The sequence below is a fragment of the Galeopterus variegatus genome, unplaced genomic scaffold (assembly GCF_000696425.1).
Source record: "Galeopterus variegatus unplaced genomic scaffold, G_variegatus-3.0.2 Scaffold3517, whole genome shotgun sequence".
In the NCBI taxonomy this organism is placed as follows: Eukaryota; Metazoa; Chordata; class Mammalia; order Dermoptera; family Cynocephalidae; genus Galeopterus; species Galeopterus variegatus.
In genome coordinates this window covers 176,152-196,089 of record NW_007729628.1, presented here as the reverse complement: position 1 = coordinate 196,089, position 19,938 = coordinate 176,152, and the positions used below count along the sequence as shown (strand labels likewise).

The 19,938-nt window shown below is 45.7% G+C and overlaps 1 protein-coding gene across 1 annotated transcript in view; it reads left to right on the top strand.

Moving 5' to 3' along the window:
- The window catches only part of ABCA4 (ATP-binding cassette, sub-family A (ABC1), member 4), a gene marked incomplete at its 5' end in the record, with an annotated part of 119,813 nt that overhangs the window by 32,997 nt on the left and 66,878 nt on the right, over positions 1 to 19,938 (top strand). Inside the window, 3 exons of the mRNA XM_008585325.1 lie at positions 11,870 to 12,075; positions 12,442 to 12,618; positions 14,578 to 14,800. Of these exons, the coding sequence (XP_008583547.1) occupies positions 11,870 to 12,075; positions 12,442 to 12,618; positions 14,578 to 14,800 (606 nt within the window). The remainder of the gene's footprint in view (positions 1 to 11,869; positions 12,076 to 12,441; positions 12,619 to 14,577; positions 14,801 to 19,938) is intronic.

Genomic DNA, 19,938 nt, shown 5'->3' with positions numbered 1-19,938 from the left:
CACCGAGGGTTGCGATCCCGTGGCCGGTCCCGGTCCGGTACGGGCACGACACTGAGGGTTGCAATCCATTGCCGGGCACGAAAAAAGACAAAAAGGAAAAAAAAAAAATTATACAGGAGGATGTGCATAGGTTATATGCAAATACTGCACCACTTTATATCAGGGACTTGAGCATCCCCCACGGATACTAAGAAACAACTGTACAAACAAAAAAATGTTGCTTAGGCTGAGAAGTGGCATTTGTGCCTCATCTAAATCAGTCCCAGCCACCAAGCTGGTGCTCCTCCAGGGATCGTGAAGCTGCTAATCACATCCTGCCTCGCCCAGCAGGACTTCCTGAGGGCCTCTAAGCAAAGGCCACTGTGGCCAGAGGTCAGTGGCCTCTGCCAGGGATTCCTAAGAGGGGTTTTGATGGTGGCAGAAGCCCAGCAGGTATGAGGATGCCCTTCCCGTGGGAGAGGAGGAAGGCAAGGGGGTAATGAACTGAAAGGAGAACGTGGTAGGATGGAAACGTGCAGTGAGGAAGAACAAGTTACTGGATTTTTCTGTTTTTGTTCTTGTGTTTTGGGAAGTCTGGAGGAGCCTTGAAAATCCCCCACGACCCACCCTGAGTGTCACTCAGTAGCAGACTGGCCGTGAAAACCCTTCTCTGATGGCTCTAAAGGTCTCTTCAGGCTAGGGAAGCAAGAGGGTACTTCAAGGGCCTGTTCAGGGCCAGCCTCAGGCTCTCTTTTTCAATAGGACTTGCACTAAAGAGGTTTGAAAACTTCCTCCTTGGCCAGCCTCCGTGCCTGACTCCCTGCCTATTCCAAAAAAGAAAAAAAAAATCATGTAAGGAAAATTAAGCAAAAACACTCTCTAAAATGAAAATTATGCCTCCTCAGGTCAATATGGCACTTGATTTGACACTGGAAAATAATAGAAGCTCTGAGAACTAAGAGCAAACCTTTGAGCCTTTTGTCATTATAGGAAATGGGAGTGATTCAATAGGTTTTCTCTTCAATTAACAGGAGGGCTAAAACTCCTTCCTTCCGGCTTAGGGTGAGGCCTTGTTATTGAACATCCCATTGAATAACCTCGGGATATCCCATCCCCCTGACTCTGCCTGGGGGATCAAGGTTTTCTCTTCAATTAACAGGAGGGCTAAAACTCCTTCCTTCCGGCTTAGGGTGAGGCCTCGTTATTGAACATCCCATTGAATAACCTCGGGATATCCCATCCCCCTGACTCTGCCTGGGGGATCACCTGTATGGCCGAGGTTAGGCTGCTGCCTGTGGGAGCTTGTCACCTGTCCTGTGAGGACAAATGGACCAGGATTCCTGCTTCCAGTCAGCTGTGTCACTTTGAGAAGGTTATTTTATCCACGAAAATATGAATAATAATACAAAGGACCTCAGGGCTGTTGTTGAGAACAAACTGAGAGGGGTGCTTGAGCACTTGGCACACCCGGGTCCTGTCTGTCGGGTGGGGAAGTTGTGCCCTCCCTTCTGGGTGCTGTGAGGGTGAGATGAGGGCGTGCTGGGCTCGTGGTGGAGACATTCCACGCGTGGCAGCCACTGCTATGACCACATGATGTCTGCCCCTGAACCACCAACCAAGCGAGGAATGTGCCTTTTCCTCCGGTTCAAACACTTTGTGTAGACATTCACCAGGGACTGTAAAGCTACTCCTCATGTGGACCTTAGTGCATTGGCTTAGAGCCAGGATTGTGTCAGATCATTCCTAAAGCCCAGGAGGATGGCTCTGGGTGCCATTCTGGCACTTCTGTGGATGATAGTCCGGTGGCTCTGGAACTACTCTTGTCTCCAGACCACCTCCTCAATTAGGGGCTTCTACAATCTCATTTATCCTGTGACTATGTCCTGTCTTTCCTCTGATCCCCTTCCCTTAGAGGAGAAAAATAGAGAAGAAAATGAAAGTCAGCCCTTCCGGTTAGAAGGTGGGCAGTGGACTAGGGACAGGGACAATGGTGACATTTTGGGGGCCTCACATCTCTCACATGTGGAGAGATTAATTTTCATGGGCCTTCCAATTACCCTTTTCTCCAAATCTAAGGAGACTGAGGGCAAACAAGTCCTCATATAGGTAAATATCTTAAACTGGTACGTACCTACGTTTATGTGCATCATTTACATGTCTTTCTTTGCCTAAACTTTGCTTCTGGAGAAAAGCCCAATTAGAAAATTGACAAATTATTCCTCTGATTACGCTTTAGTTAAAACAAACATACACACCATACCCCTTTGATTCCTTTGTTGAGCAAATGGTTAGGCCTGGCACAGATGAAATACTATTTAGGGTCACAGTATATTTAATTTCAGAGTATATTTGAATTTCAGGTCTTGAATTTCACATCAGGAAGCTGAATAAGGCCAAACTTTAATATGAAAATACCTCTGATTAAGGCATAAAACTATATTTTTAACCAGTAACAACTACCTTTCTCTAAGTCTTGAAAGCACATGTACTCATTAACTGCTTCTTCTTCTGATGTCAACATGGTCAGTATATTTTCATAACTCTTTATTATCTATATGGTGATTATCCTGTTGATGAATTATCAGTAGCCAGATTGTTTTGGACTACTTTTTCTCTGTATCTTGCATGCTCTTGACCACCTGCCACCACCACCCAACCAAAATGCTCAGAGAACGTATTTTCCAGACTGGCCTAAGAAAACATAGGATTAGGATAATAAAGCTGCTGATCACGTAATGCACTTTAGAATCAGATGCATAGATATTTGTGGATTATCTGTCCTATTGAATTCTTCTGTCATTTCATTGACTCCAGATATTCATTGGAAGGCTAGGGAGAAACCAGGGAGAGTTAGGAAGAGTACAGAAGTCTACACCACAAGAGCAATATTATTTCAAGGACCATGAACCTAGAATCTAAGCAACTCACAGACAATGACCTTATTTTATGTCTCTTGAGTCTCTCAGAAACATATAACTGCGCCGAGGAAGGAAAACACAGGCAGCAGGTGGACTGAGGTCATGGGTAAGGGGAAGGAACTTGTATTGAATGTGCTATGAGCCAGCCACAATGTTGGGCACTTTTTCATGTCATCTCATGCAACACTTCTAACTACCTGCCCAACAGCCATAATTGTTGTCATTTTATAAAATTAAAAAGAGTCTCAAAGAGGTTGACTGCCTAATGTACCAAAGAATTCTAATTCTGTGGGGTCATTCAGAATTCTAATGCAGATCTGTCTCACTTTATGAGATAGTTCTTTCCCCTATAATATTCAGGGCACATTAATAGGGGGCTCAGTCAGCATTGTTTGGATAAATTATATAATAAGTCCAATGAAGGTAGCAATTATTTTGTAATATTCAGAATAATAGGCACTATTCTGGTGGGGTCTTTTCTGCTTGAAAATAACTAGCTTGGAGTAGAAAACCAAAAAGATTTGAGTTTGTTCAGTCATTCTTATATTTGCATGTATTGAACTCCAATGTCTGAATAAACGCTGTTTACCCTTCACCCCTAGAAGCTTACATTCTAGGAGAGAGAAGCATGTCACTAAATAATGCCATAGTAGTGGTATCTCAGAGGACTGGTAGAACAATAATTCAATCTGTTGGAGTAGAAACAGGTTGCACAAATCCAAACTCAAAACGCCACAGTCCTCCAAGTACTCTCACTTCTTCCTACAAATTATCTCTGAGATCCCTCCTTCCTCTCCCCCTCCACCCGTGGCCTCTGTTTACAGAAGGCTGACCTGGCTCTCCTCACGAGGCCTCCAGTCTCTTGCTGTTTCTATTCAACTCCCACAGTGCTTCCAGCGAGATCTTTCTAAAACCCCAGGCTCACCCTGCAGACTGCCTGCAGCTGCTCGGTGACCCCTCACTATTGTGAAGGTGAAGTCCTTCTCAGTGCAGCTCCTTCATGACTCTTCCACTTTATATGGGATGCCCCAGACCTCCCACGTCATGCAGCTGGGCCTTTCCCTCCTCTCCCTCCTCGCCTGACTGGTCAACACCCATATCCATGCTTCAGGACTCAGACCCTGTGCGTCTGGCCTTCCTCTGTGCACCATATTCTCTCTACCATACTCCCTGAGCTTGCTTTGTTCAACTGCCTCGCCCCTCCACGAACCTGAACCCTTTAAGAGCCAAAATTCTGTCTTATTTATCTTTTTGACTTTTCAACTTACTTGCGTGGAACTGTAGTGGCATAAAATAGACCCCCATAAATGCCAAATTAAAGCTGAAAATAACATTTGTGCTGGGCCCTAAAGCTTGAATTTGCCAGCTAAGCAAGGCAGAAAGACAATTTCAGGCAGAAGGAAGAGTATAAGCCAAGTGAAGTGGTGTGACCCTGCAAGGCAAGTTCAGGGGAGGCAGATGCTCTAGGCAGAGGTGTGGATGTAGCCTCAGGGGAACAGCGGTGGTGTCTGGAGTCAGTCAGCGTGGCTTGAGGAAGCTTCCTCCTGTGGGCGACAGGACATCATCTCTAGAGCTATTTATGAGCTCTGTGACTACGGGCAACATCATTGCTCCACTGCCTGAAAAATGAGGGTGATAACCCGAGCTGCAGTTGAGGTGGCGTTCACTGGTGTGGCTGAGCCGGGTGTTTGCAACCAGAATGTGGTCTGATCGGTCAGTGCCCAGCTCTGTTGCTTATCAAATGTTTTGAATATAGTAGCACCCACCTCCCAGAGTTGTTCGAATGATTAAACCAGAAACTTTGACAGCTAAAGTGCTCCGCAGTTGTCAGCCAGGTGATTATGTCTTCCTTTGGACCCAAGTAGACTGCAAGCATTACTACCTGGTGGCCTTGCCCCAATGTGAATCCTGTGCTCCAACTTGACCTTTTATTTTTTTCATTATTGTATTTATTTATTTTAGAAATGGACATTTTTTAAGAAGTCTGCGTTTCCTGTCCCTTTGTTTTCCAGTCGTGGCACGTTTCCTCGCGCCCTGTGGGTGAGAGTTTCAGATGTCTGTTCACAGTGCCCGATGTGCAAGATAAAATTTACTGCCACCCTTTAGCCTTTAACTCACTATCCCAACCAACTCAAACAGCCCAAGGCTATTTTATCCACTGGCTTTTTCCATGTAGTGGGAAATAAATCTTGAATGCTACAGTTTAGATCTGCAGGAAATTCGCTCTGGGATGTGTGCCCACATCCACTGGCATTTTTCAAAAGGAACCCCAGGTGTCTGTATTAGCACCAGCAGGACCACTTGAGGCCTCCAGTGGCATTCGTCCCCCGCTTTGTTCTCAGCCTGAGCTTGGAAGTTAAAGACGTGAGAGGCAGGATTATAGAACCAACATCTCTAAGGGTGCAGCACCTCCCTTTTCTCTGAAGACCTCACCCCTGACACTTCCTGGGTGTATTAGTCAAAATACGGCCACTTATGCCACAGAGTCAGCACAAGGTGCCAGTGCTCCTTGATTATCAAGTTCAAACAAAAGGGGAGATTTTTCCTTCTTTCTTTGCCTCCACTGGACATTGTTTCCCACCTAATAGATCATTTAATGTATCCGTTACTTCACGTGTTTGAGTTAGAGACACAGAGGTCGTGGTGGAAGAAGGAAGCCCGCTGCTGCTGCGGCTTCTCCCCCCGAGGTAGTGTCTGACTTAGCTGTGTAAACAAATGACCGCATTTTCCAGAGGTCCTGCACACAGCTGCCTGCGCTGGAGAGACTCGAACCTCTTCCGCCAGGGTGAACCCTGCTTCCTGGTGAGGGCCAGCAAACAACCGGCAAGGAACTGTAAGACTCGTGTGGACTTCAAATAGTGGTAGTCCTGCCACCTGGGTTCGGCCGCAGCAGGTGGGAAGTGAAGGGGACGAGGAAACCCCTTTTCTTGCTTTATTGCCATCGGCTGTCATAGGGCATTATAACGGTTCTTACTGAGATTCTGAACTCTGGCTGCAGCATTTGCCTAGAATCTGCCTCTGAGGCCATAAGACACTTCCTTTTATTCACCAAAGATGCCTTTTGAATTCTTTCCCTGATGGCAGTGCTAGCTCTATGTTGAGCCCCTTACACTGGCCCGTCCTTGGCTACCTACATTCTTCTCTAACATCCGTGACTGCACAGGTCCCCTCTGCATAGAGCCAGAGAGCTTGCAGAGATAGACTCCGTGGCCTTGGCCTCATTAGAACCTACTGTATTCCAACTTACAAGCTAATCAGACTAGACCAAATATATCAAAATCAAGGACCTCTGCTGAGGTTTTAATCATTCATCCCTGCCTCCCAAACATACTCACGCACATACGCCCACTAATATACATGCCCGTTAGCCAGGATTTTAACTTCAGGGACCCAAGCAAGTACCAACAGGGAATAAGGTCATTTGCTGTGAGGCGGGTGGCCTCCTCATGAGATACAGCATGAGTCACAGCTCAGAAGATGACCTAGGGACTTCTGGCTCATGTTTGAACCAGTTTCCACAGTTGCTCTGCCTTGACCTCAGGAAAATTTGGTGACAATGGCATTCTGCATTATCTTTATAAGAACTTACTCTGGGCAGAGTCATCTGACTTTCACCTAATGGCTAATGAGCAGCTAGTATACACCAGTGGAGTGGGACCCACCACCACCACTACCCAGGTTGCCCGGGTGGGACATGGGCTTTGGCTTCTGTCTATAGCATTGTTCTAGGGCTGGCCACTTAGCTTAGTTGGATAAAGCACAGACTTACAACACCAAGGTCACAAGTTCAGATCCCTGTACCTGCCAGCTGCCAAAAAAACAGAAGTTTGTAGCATTATTCTAACCAGGTGAGATGCTGTGGATCTGCTCAAGATGGGTTGTGTGCACAGACTTACAACACCAAGGTCACAAGTTCAGATCCCTGTACCTGCCAGCTGCCAAAAAACCAGAAGTTTGTAGCATTATTCTAACCAGGTGAGATGCTGTGGATCTGCTCAAGATGGGTTGTGTTCCCAGATACCATTATTTAAGGAAAATAACTGCCTTCCTCCCCCCGGTAAATAGCTGTCATGAATAAAAGGTAACCTGGCGGGGGCTTAAAAGTCACTTGACTCTGTTGACGTACAAGATATTTTGCAAAAACAGTAATAAAATGGTACTTATTGAGTCCTCATTATTTATGAGACAGTTTAGTATACTATAGTGGTTAACAACACAGACTCTATCCAGAGGAAGTTTATTTTATCTCATTGCGCCTCGTAAGTGAACTTGTAGTGATAGTAGGAACTGACCTCACAGGGTTTTGAGGATAAAGTGGGGTTAATACAAGCAAAGCCCTCAGACCAGCTTTAGGCACGTAGTCAGTAAGCCTTCTGTAAGCATCAGATTTTCTTCTTAGAGTGAGGCACTTGGTGAGCCCTTCGCAAACACCGTCTCATGTGATCCTAAGAGCAAACCTATGAGGTAGGGTGTATCTCACCTTGACAGTAAGGGAAACAGAGGCCACACAGTTAAGAAATAGCAAGCAGGATGGCATTCAGGTCCGTCTGACCCTTAAACACTATGCTATACCACTTTCCAAGATGAAGAAACAAACCAACTTTGAAAATGGATTAGATGTTTCAGCATAGACGTGTTTGAGAACCGTTTAAGAGTATCAGGGTACCAATCTAGGGGGATGAATCAGGAAACATGACTATGAATTAGCTGCCTGGCAAACCAGCAGGATGGGGCCCACGTCATCTTGGGAGTCAACAATGTCACTGAAAACATCAGCTGCTTATTCCAGTGTAGAGTTCCCCTTAAGACATGAAAGGACAGTTCAAAGAGAATGGGCTGCATAGCTCTGTAAATCACGTATTAAAATGTGTTTGTTTTTATTGGGTTTTTTCGTTTGTTTGTTTCAAAGAGTTATACTCTCATTAACATCATAAGAAAAATTAGTTTTCGTGAATTTCTCCTAGTTTATCCTGTGAATCCAACATGCATAGAATTATGTTCAAAACATATGGTAGTAAAGCTATACTCCTAGTAGCATTCAGAACTTTAAATTTCAGTCAGTAAATACTTGTGGAGTCCCTACCATGAGAAAATACTATTCCAGAGACCAAAATGAACAAGATATGTCTCCTGACCTCAAGGAACCAGCTGTCTCTAGAGCTGTGCTGACCAAAACAGTAACCAGCAGCCACGTGTGGCTGTTTATATTTTAATTAATTAAAATTAAAAATTCAATGCTTCAGATGCATCAGCCACATTTCAAGTGCTCAATAGCCATTTGTGGTTACTGGTTACCATATTGGACAGGGCAAGTATAGAACAATTCCGTCGTTGCTACTGAACAGTGCTGCTCTAGGGCAGGGGACCTCATTTGGTAATGCTGTGCCCCAACTTTGTGGTTGGAGGGTGGCTCACTCTCAGAGTAACCGGTGGGGAACAGCACCTCCCTGCAGACATCGATCAGATTCTGCTTCTTCCCTGTGTTGGACAAGGCCCGCTGCTCCTCTGAACCCTGCTTCTCCACTAGTGAAGCAACGAAACACCACAAGACCTCTAAGACTCTGTCCAGATGCCCTGTGATTCCAAGTTAATTGGTAGAACATTCTATGTCTTTGTCACTATGTGACGTGCAAAGAACTTTTATCTCCCAAAATAATTTTGTTTTTCATTTTAGAAATTTAATTTCAGTTTCACTCTAATTACCAATACTAAAATTCTATATATGTTGTTCTAAATTCGACAAACTGATAAAAATGAGTTATTTTATTACTCATAATGTAGAACATGAAGGTCTTCCTAAAGCCAGCTTAGTGTGTATTTTGTTTAATGTGCTCTAGCAGTTCGGTTCTGAAGCCGCCCTGCCCAAGCGGCAGACTGTCAGTTCTCGGTCCCCGTGCAGTGTTGTTGGCTTAAGTACTGACAAACCCTGGCTGTCAGGCCCTTGGTCTCCAACTGTGATAAGAGTCCAAAAACTATGTATAAAATAGCAAACCTTACATTATTTCTGTTTAGAAGAAACAAACATTTATTGAGAACCTTTGGTGTATGACATACTAAAGTCCTTCATCTCATTTAAGGATTGGCCAATGTTAGACTGGCAGTGCTTGTTTTCGAGAAAATTCCTGACTAAAGGAAATTCTCCATTTCCCTTAACTCCATGATGTGTGACTACACTTACCCGTATTTCTTAAAGAAATGCCAATCCCATTCCTTTTAAAATAGTTATCTTCTTGGTATGGTGTCACTTAAGCCTTGGTCCTCTAGAGTTTTCATGTACCTGTGTTTCTCTTGATCACATCAGCTGGAAAGCTAACAGCTTCCTTTGTTTTCTTTCTTTTTATCTAGACCAGTGAGAACATTCCAGGGGACCCGCTCCCAGCGAGTATAGCCTGAGGCGGGAGCCTGAGTTTAGTTCAAAAGGCCCAAGCAGGGAGGGTTTGCAACACCTCGTTGTTCAAGTACAGCCCTGCAATAAGAGGCTTCTGGTTCAAGCTCTGATGCCATGAGGTGGGATCTGGAGTGAGGGGTTTTTGGTGAATGAGCTGGGTTTGCCTGCTTCTTGCCAGTGTGGTAGAGTTTGGTTTTCTGATCAGGTCCTCACGATTCCTCCTCTCTGTTTCTTATTTCTCCTGGCAATAGTTGCGGAACCAAATATCTGGGTCTCTACCGCCTTGGGGAAGTTACTTGGCCTCTTTGAGCCTAAGTTTCCTGGGTTGCAAAGTGAGGATAAATAATAATCCCTCTTAGAAGACAGTAGTGAACACGTGGAAGGCTCTGCCAGTACCTGATATGACAGGAAGAAATCTGGGCCTAGGGCTGGAAAGTGGGGAGGGAATTCAGGCTCTGCCACTTTCTGTCTGCATGACCTCAGACGGGTCTCCTCAAGTTCAGTTTCCTCTTGGGTAAAATGTGGGTTCCAGGTGACTCACAGGCTTTTTGTGGGAATGTGTTCCTCAAAGCCTGCGTTACATCAACAGCCAGTCTTTCTGCTTTTCCCCCTCCCCCCTACAAGTGATCTTTCAGAAATATGGTCTGGTCCATATGTCATACCCCTACTCAAAACTCTACAGTGGCTCCTTATGGCTTTTTAGGGTTTGACTGGAACTCTCCTGGTTGTAGCACTAAATGCCCTGTGTGTCCCGGGAAACCCTTCAGTGGGTTGGTCACACTAACAAGCCCTGCAGCCCTACTCAAAACTCTACAGTGGCTCCTTATGGCTTTTTAGGGTTTGACTGGAACTCTCCTGATTGTAGCACTAAATGCCCTGTGTGTCCCGGGAAACCCTTCAGTGGGTTGGTCACAGTAACAAGCCCTGCAAAATGCCCTGTGTGTCCCGGGAAACCCTTCAGTGGGTTGGTCACACTAACAAGCCCTGCAGGGCAATCAATCTAGTCCCCATCCAGCTTTTTCTAGTGTTCATCTCTTACTTTCACCGTTCACCTCTGTTCAGCCTATGCTCTTCTCTGGTTTTGCAACTAGCTGGGGAGATTTTTACAAAATGCTGATGCCCTACCACCCCTCTTGAGATTCTGATTGAGCTGTTTGGCATGGGGCCTGGCATGGGGCCTGGCACGGGTAGGTGTCTTTTTAAAGCTCCCCAGTGGTGTAAAGCACAGCCACAGATGGGAACTACTGCTCTGTTCTTGCAGGTCCCCAGACACCCACCTGCTGTTTCCTGCACCCGAGCTGACTTTTCCCCCACTTTCCTCTCTGGCTAATTGCTGCTCCTCCTCCTACTCAGGAGCCTCTTCCTCCATGTAGCCTTCCCTGACCCCTCCAGGAAGACTTAGCCTCCTTCCGCTGGGCTCCCCAAGCACAGTGGGCTTGGTTTCATCAGAACCTGATCATTCCACACTATGATGGTTGGTTTACTCCAACCATCTCCCTCATTAGGTCTTGAGTTTCTTTCAGGAAAAGATTTTATCTTTCCGCCTTGTATCTCTGGAGCCAAGCAGGCTCTGGCACATTGCAGACTCTCATAAGTATTCAGAAAACAAATTAATCAAGACAAGGCCATCTGACCTCTTGTGAGTTACATTCTAGGAAAGAAACGTCGACACAAATACCCCTAGTCTATTAAAGGAACAAGACGTTAAGCCAAAAAAACAGATGCAAATACATTACAAATGCTTTAACAAATCTATATAAGTGGACAGTCCCTTGTATTCAAATTTTTAAAAGTTTTTAGTTTTGCTCTTTTGTGGATAATGATTTTCCTCTTCCAGGAGGAGAAAAGAGACATACCAGATGCAAATACATTACAAATGCTTTAACAAATCTATATAAGTGGACAGTCCCTTGTATTCAAATTTTTAAAAATTTTTAGTTTTGCTCTTTTGTGGATAATGATTTTCCTCTTCCAGGAGGAGAAAAGAGACATATTGGAGAAATTCCTCTTCTACCAGCATTACTCGTCATGAAACTGTAATTGGAAATGATTTCTCTGACTAAGTCACTTTGGCTGTCTGTTATTTTCTTTCTTCCTCCGTGTTCTTCCCTCAGCTGGTCAGCCCATGTGTTTGGAGAGAGCCAGGAAGGTTCAATGCTAGGAATGTTTCCTTCTCTCTTTAAAACTCTTTTATCATCAGGCTTTCTGATCTTCAAAGCAGTCTGTGTCCAGTGTGACCCCACTCCCTCGCCTCCCCACGCTGGGGAGTGAGAGCCCAAGTGTTTGTGTCATTTTGAGGACTTGCATATTTGGACAGCCTTGGACAGCTGCAAAGTGCAGTTCTCACTAGCTCTGCAGGGATAAGAGCAAGTCAGCATTTCTAAGCCCCCTTGTGCCCCTCTATCAAGACACATTGAAAAATGAACACCAGACTCCAGAGTTAAGCAAACACTAAGTTTATAGGTCTCCTTGTATTTGACCCATCTCCTGGGGCAGCAACCCTTGTCCTCTGCCTTTTTATGTGCAGCTGAGTCTTTGCGGTTCATGCTCCTCAGACTCTCTCGACCTTTGTGATTACCTGCAGTGCTTGATCCTGGATAAGTTTGAAAGCTACGATGATGAAGTTCAGCTCACCCATCGAGCCCTGTCTCTGCTGGAGGAAAACAGGTTCTGGGCTGGTGTGGTGTTCCCTGACATGTATCCCTGGACCAGCTCTCTACCACCCCACGTGAAGTACAAGATCCGGATGGACATAGACGTGGTGGAGAAAACCAACAAGATCAAAGACAGGTGACATCTCAGGCAGGGCTCATTGGGTTTCTCCAAAATCAGTGGGAAATTACATTCGGTACAGAGTAAGGGGTTGAGGCTGGAATTGATCTATAAATCAATACAATTAAGTTAAGTAGGAGGAAAGAAGATATTTTCTAAAGCTCAAAATAGAGTCCTTGAATGAAAGCAACTACAGAGTCACATTGTGGCTAATATTCATAACTGAGATTTAAACTGTGAAGTAGAAAATAGGATTGGATAGTTTGGAAATGTTTAGGAGAAAAGTCTCAAGAGCATGAGTTCCAAGTTGCCTTGTGCTTGTGAGATGAGCAAGCTGTCCATTCCCATTCATGTCCTTTGTCCCTCCCTCCTGTGTCCTCTCAGGTACTGGGACTCTGGTCCCAGAGCTGATCCCGTGGAAGATTTCCGATACATCTGGGGAGGGTTTGCCTATCTGCAGGACATGCTTGAACAGGGCATCACAAGAAGCCAGGCTGGGGCTGAAGCTGCAGTTGGAGTCTATCTCCAGCAGATGCCATACCCCTGCTTTGTGGATGACTCGTAAGTCCCAGACTCCCGATCCTCTTCCCTGAGAAGTTACTGGGGTGCTATGGTGGCGTGGGGTGAGGTGGGGGTGCTCCCAAGGCTTCGGTGTCTTTGGAGAGAACCCCAGGAAGTGGGGCCAGTCTGGGGAGAATGGAGCTCTGACTAAGGAGCCTGTTGCTTCCAGGTTCCAAGCAGGGACAGATGAGCCAGTAAAGTGGTGGGAGAGAGGAAAGAGATGGTGTTGTAGGTGGGAAAGGGAAGGTGAAAATTAAAGCAAGAGAAGCAAGGTTGGGGGAAGGGACAAAGGCTATTTAAATTTCCCTCTGTGTAGTATGTTTGGTGTATGAAAGGGTTCTGGTCAGAGCGTTTGCCCAATGATTGCCAGATCAGTAAATTCGGACTCTGCATCACAAGTAGGTCTGGTTCCTAGGAGCTCTGGAATTATGCAGCTCCTTCCCTAATTAACATTCCCGTGATGTATGTTTAATGAAAAGTAGAGGAATGTGTTGGATGAGCTTGGGCCCTCCCTCCCCGGCCACCCCCACCCCCAGGCAGGCGTGTACATCTCTTGGTAAGTAGCAAGCTAAGCAAGCAGCCAGTGCTTTGCTGAATATGGACTGGGGGTGAGGCGATGTTGGTAGAGAGAGGGACAGAAAGGGAGAGGGGTTTGAGAGGGCTCATTTACCATGGCAGATGGTGTCAGAAACGCTCCCAGGACAGCACTAGAGACCTACAATTGGCTTAAGGATTCAACTCCTAGGGGGAAAAAAAATAACTAGAAAGTTCACCATAGAACTTGTGCAGGTCTGTGTCATTCAGGCAGAAGAGAAACATGCACAGCCTGAAGAAAGGAAAAGTCAAATTGCCATCTGGAGAGAGAGTAAAATAAAACCCAGTGTGCACACAGGAAACCCTCTCTCAACACTCTAGTCCAATTGGTTCTCCAGTCTCAGCTCCACAGAAGACTGAAGAGATAACAGTGGCTGTTCTGCAGTTAGTTTGGGTTTGGACAATAGGCAGAGATAGGAAGTGGAGCCAAGGGCAAAAGCCGGGGTTCACTTTTGGGATCAGAATGGGAGTGGCTAGCAGGGAAGTGGGGTGGGTGTGGGAAGGCAACAAGTCTTCTGATGACCAGCCCGAGAAGTGCATGCTGTGTGAATGGATGGTTCTCTCCCGAGGGCCATCTTGGGTGAAACCCTCCCACACTAGAGTTGGGCCCTTCCTTGTGACAACACCCAACAGTTTTCAACAGATAGTAATCCCAAGGCTTTACTAGAATATCAATCACAGGGTAAACATGTGTAAAGTTCACAGCAAAGTAATTCCAGTATATCAAATGTATCCTGCTTGTTGGAGTGACTATCCAGGGATCTCCTCCACCTGTGCATGGCTGGTGGAGTCAGTGGCAATTGGATCACTGATTTATTGCTGGACCAGTTGTTTTCTGAAAGTGCCACACTGATTAGTCACTTTGTACCTCTTCTAGCATAACTAGGGTTTGACCTTCTAGGGCAGGCAGTGCTGGGCTGATTGACCCCCTTGGGCAACCCAGTTATTGATCTCACCACCGCCAGTTCCCCTTGGTGTGCTCCACTCTCTTGGGCTTCAGTGTCAGTTAGCACGTACTTAACTATTCCACATCATCAAGTCTGCAATCTTTTCCCACAAGGCTTTACAGGGAAGGTCTACACAGTGTGACATAGATGGAGTGATTTTATTTGTACATTTTAGTTAGAGAGCATTCATCTGGGCTAACCAGAATGCCACCATCTTGCTCTAAAGGAAAAGTAATGCTTCAGGGCAAACGTAGAATGTATTAAAAGATTCCAGCCTATTGAATGCCCAGTGGAGATTTTTCTGCTTTCCTTTCCCTCCATCTGGGCTGTGTTCTGAACACATTCAGTCAACAAACATTTTTCTGCCTCTATTGGGTACAGGGCATTCTACTATTCTGCTTCTCTCCTCTTGCTTTAGTTTTATGATCATCCTGAACCGCTGTTTCCCTATCTTCATGGTGCTGGCATGGATCTACTCTGTCTCCATGACTGTAAAGAGCATCGTCTTGGAGAAGGAGTTGAGACTGAAGGAGACCTTGAAAAATCAGGGTGTCTCCAATGCAGTGATTTGGTGTACCTGGTTCCTGGACAGCTTCTCCATCATGTCAATGAGCATCTTCCTCCTGACGATATTCATCATGGTAAGCCAGATGGATAAGGCCTGAATCTCTTGAATAGTTTTGTTCCTCCCATCTCTCCTCCTGTTAATGAACTTGTGCCTGGATTAGTCACCTGGCCACCAAGGAGAGTATTACAGCTAGCTTCCCAGCCCTTTCAGTCACGGTGGAAGACACCCAGGTTACAAGGTCTCCCCCCAAGGAGCCACTGTGTCACAGCATTCTCCCCTTTCCCACTTCCTGCCCAGGGAACCCCAGTCTACATAGATTTTCTAGCCACATTCTATGACTATCTGGAGAAGCTGCTATTAGCGGAGCCCAGCAGAAGCTGATTGTGTGTTCAAAGCATTCCTCTTTTTCCAAACACAGAAGAAATGAGTTCAGGGAATGTTTTCCTGGGATTACTATTCCAACAACTGGCTAGAGTTGGAATGTGGAGATCCTTTTCAGTGGTATTAGGGGAGGAGACCTGGACCATTTATTAATCACCGTCATGGTCACACCATTCATGGCTTCACCAAAAAACATTCTGCTGCCTACAAAATCTCCAAGGCCTCTCTGTTTTAAAAGATGGGATTTGTGGGAGTCCATCCTTCTCAATGATGAGGAGTTTTTATAGCCACAGACAGTGCACAGTGGTCCATCCTCTGCAAATTTGCAACTCCCTTGCAGTCCAGACTTGGAAATAAACATTATTTCTAAGTATACTGCTATTCTTTATTTTTAGCTCCTCCATAGGAGATGGTCTTTTGTACTTGTTGAATGTTAAGGGCAAAAATTTAGGTAATTTTAAATATTTTATTAGATGGAGTTTGGTATAATATTTACATTTCACGCTTTGCAAGGTCATTATATAGTCTTATCAAGCTTGTTCTACCTCTTCACTGTCATCCTATTAAGTGCCCCTCTGCACTGGGCAACATATGTGGTAACCCACAAACTGGGTAAATGTCACCCATCTCTGCTGGACCATATGGTGCCTATCTGATTCAAGAACATTCCATCACATAACCTGTCCAACCAACACATAGCCAGTTAAACCAAATCCTGCCACTTCTCTTTGCAGTAAAATGTACTGAGCCTGTAGGGTTTTGTTTTTCAGTGTGGCACTGTGATCCAGTGAGCTGTGGCCTTGGCCAAGCCCTTTACCTGTCCAACCAACACATAGCCAGTTAAACCAAATCCTGCCACTTCTCTTTGCAGTAAAATGTACTGAGCCTGAAGGGTTTTGTTTTTCAGTGTGGCACTGTGATCCAGTGAGCTGTGGCCTTGGCCAAGCCCTTTGCTGAAGTCCTATCAAAGCCACGACTGACGTAGAGGTCATTTCTGCTCAAAAAACTTGACCTCACACGGCTGTGGCTTTAAACACGCTAAGGGTATCCGAGCTCTACAGAGATGAGGGGAGAAGCTGAGCCCCTCACCTTCCTCTAGGGGTCCCTTGTTCCTTTCCATCCCTCAGTCTGCTCCTTTCTCCAGTACCAAAATATTTGTGTCCTCAGAATGGAGGGAGTCAAAATGCATAAACATCTGACTTGCAAGGACCAGGAGACTTTGCCCAACTTGTTGCTGGTAAGTGACATAGAGATCTGCCTTCCTAAGAATGAGCCCTTAGGACTTCAAAGCTTCTAGGACATGAGGCAAAGAATGGTTACCAAGAGTTTCTTGCACAAAGAGATTTCTCCTTGTGGGAACCAGAACAGTTTCAGTGAAGCCGGAAACAGAGCTTTCCACACCAAAATAGGGTTTTCTTTTGAATGACTCTCCCACCTTTCCCCTGTCCCTTCCTCCCCACCTCAACTATGCAGGAAAGAAGCTGGGAGCAGGGACAATGGGAAGGTTCCATTGTTATTCAAGCTATTAGGAACAAAAAGGAAAAGTGGTCATTAAAGGAAGCCAAGGCCACTGAAACTGGGCTGAGCCAAGTGACTTACATATCTGGCTTAAATCAACAAGAAGTTATACAGCTTTAGAAGTTTGTAGGGCTTTGGTTTTTTAGCAGTGATAAATTGATTTCATTCTTCTGAGAACAGCAACGAGTACCTTAAAGTTTTTCCTGTCAAAAGCCACATGTTCAGCCATGACCTTGTTTTCATGGGGTTGCAGGTGATTAAGGAAAAGGCACAGGGCTCTCCGGGGTGATATGGAGTGCTCTTCGACACACAAAATCAGGAGCTCTAAGTCCTAATTTTGACTTTATTTATTTATTTAACTTTTTCATGTTTACTGGTTTATTCAAAATGATATCACAAAGGATATAGATGCATAGAGTGAGGTATGGGGCAAGGGACATGAAGCTTCCGTGCCGTCCCTGGCATACCACCCTCCAGGAAACTCCAGGTGTTCAGCTATCCAGAAGCTCTCCAAACACAGGCCTTTCGGGTTTTTATGGAGGCTTCATTACATAGGCGTGATTGATTAAATCATTGGCCACTAGTGATCAACATAACCGTCAGTCCCTCTCCTCTCCTTGAAGGTTGGGGGGTGGGATTAAAAATCTCATCTTGGCCTTTCCTGTGACCTGTGACCGGTGGTCCCCAGCCTGAAGTTACCTCGGGCTGCCAGACATCATTAGCATGTGAAAAGAGTCATCGCTTTGGAGATTCTAAGGATTTTAGGAGTTGTACGTCAAGAGATGGGGATAAAGACCAAATATCTATTTTCACAGTATCACAGTCCATCCCTGGTCTTTGAACACAGATCCCTTACATCAAAAGGATATACAACTCAAAAGACGCTGGCCCATGACTGGAATCCCATTCAGCCATCGGTAATTCTTGTTCTACCTCTTCACTGTCATCCTATTAAGTGCCCCTCTGCACTGGGCAACATATGTGGTAACCCACAAACTGGGTAAATGTCACCCATCTCTGCTGGACCATATGGTGCCTATCTGATTCAAGAACATTCCATCACATAACCTGTCCAACCAACACATAGCCAGTTAAACCAAATCCTGCCACTTCTCTTTGCAGTAAAATGTACTGAGCCTGAAGGGTTTTGTTTTTCAGTGTGGCACTGTGATCCAGTGAGCTGTGGCCTTGGCCAAGCCCTTTGCTGAAGTCCTATCAAAGCCACGACTGACGTAGAGGTCATTTCTGCTCAAAAAACTTGACCTCACACGGCTGTGGCTTTAAACACGCTAAGGGTATCCGAGCTCTACAGAGATGAGGGGAGAAGCTGAGCCCCTCACCTTCCTCTAGGGGTCCCTTGTTCCTTTCCATCCCTCAGTCTGCTCCTTTCTCCAGTACCAAAATATTTGTGTCCTCAGAATGGAGGGAGTCAAAATGCATAAACATCTGACTTGCAAGGACCAGGAGACTTTGCCCAACTTGTTGCTGGTAAGTGACATAGAGATCTGCCTTCCTAAGAATGAGCCCTTAGGACTTCAAAGCTTCTAGGACATGAGGCAAAGAATGGTTACCAAGAGTTTCTTGCACAAAGAGATTTCTCCTTGTGGGAACCAGAACAGTTTCAGTGAAGCCGGAAACAGAGCTTTCCACACCAAAATAGGGTTTTCTTTTGAATGACTCTCCCACCTTTCCCCTGTCCCTTCCTCCCCACCTCAACTATGCAGGAAAGAAGCTGGGAGCAGGGACAATGGGAAGGTTCCATTGTTATTCAAGCTATTAGGAACAAAAAGGAAAAGTGGTCATTAAAGGAAGCCAAGGCCACTGAAACTGGGCTGAGCCAAGTGACTTACATATCTGGCTTAAATCAACAAGAAGTTATACAGCTTTAGAAGTTTGTAGGGCTTTGGTTTTTTAGCAGTGATAAATTGATTTCATTCTTCTGAGAACAGCAACGAGTACCTTAAAGTTTTTCCTGTCAAAAGCCACATGTTCAGCCATGACCTTGTTTTCATGGGGTTGCAGGTGATTAAGGAAAAGGCACAGGGCTCTCCGGGGTGATATGGAGTGCTCTTCGACACACAAAATCAGGAGCTCTAAGTCCTAATTTTGACTTTATTTATTTATTTATTTAACTTTTTCATGTTTACTGGTTTATTCAAAATGATATCACAAAGGATATAGATGCATAGAGTGAGGTATGGGGCAAGGGACATGAAGCTTCCGTGCCGTCCCTGGCATACCACCCTCCAGGAAACTCCAGGTGTTCAGCTATCCAGAAGCTCTCCAAACACAGGCCTTTCGGGTTTTTATGGAGGCTTCATTACATAGGCGTGATTGATTAAATCATTGGCCACTAGTGATCAACATAACCGTCAGTCCCTCTCCTCTCCTTGAAGGTTGGGGGGTGGGATTAAAAATCATCCACTAGCAAATCCTGTTGGCTCCACTTTAGAAATAGATCCAGAATCTGATCCCTTGTCACCACCCCTACCACTCCCGTCCCAGGCCAAGCCACCTTCTTCCACCATCACCTCCTACCAGTCTGTTCTCCACACTGTACGCAGAGAGATCCCTTCAGAATCTAGGTCAGGTGGTGTCAGCCCTCCCTGTTCAAATTCCTGCAGTGTCTTTTCCTCTCATTCTGAGTAAAACCCAATGTCCCAACCCTGGCCTACGAGATGCTTCAGTATCTGGCTTCCAACCAAATTCCTTATCTCATGCCCTTCCCTTCTCCCCCTTTTCCCTGCACCAGCCACATCAGCCTCCTTACAGAATGCTCACCACCCCGAGCATGAGTCTGCCTCGGGGCCTTTGCACCTGCTGTTCTCACTGCCAGGAGCATGTTTCTCCACCACCCCACCCCTCATATCTGCAGGCTTGTTTCCTCCCTTTGTTCAGGTCTCTGTTCACATGTCTCCTTATCTTGGGGATCTTTCCAGACTGAAGAAATCTAGATGTCTATCACTATATCAACAGCATTCCTTTAGTGCTCCTGTCCCCTTACCCTACCTTATTTTTGGATACACTCATCACCATCTGACATGATGTATATTTATGTGTATACAAGGGTATTTCAAAAAGTTCATGAAAGGGCCGGCCCGGTGGCGCACTGCTGCAGTGTGCCGCTTGGGAGAAGGGTTCGGATCCCACATACAGACCGGCCGCTCACTGGCTGAGCAAGGTGCGGGCGCGGTGCCGAGGGTTGCAATCCCGTTGCTGGTCCCGGTCCGGTACGGGCGTGACACTGAGGGTTGCGATCTGTTGCTGGTCACGAAGAAAGACAAAAAGGGAAAAAAAAAAAAAAAGTTCATA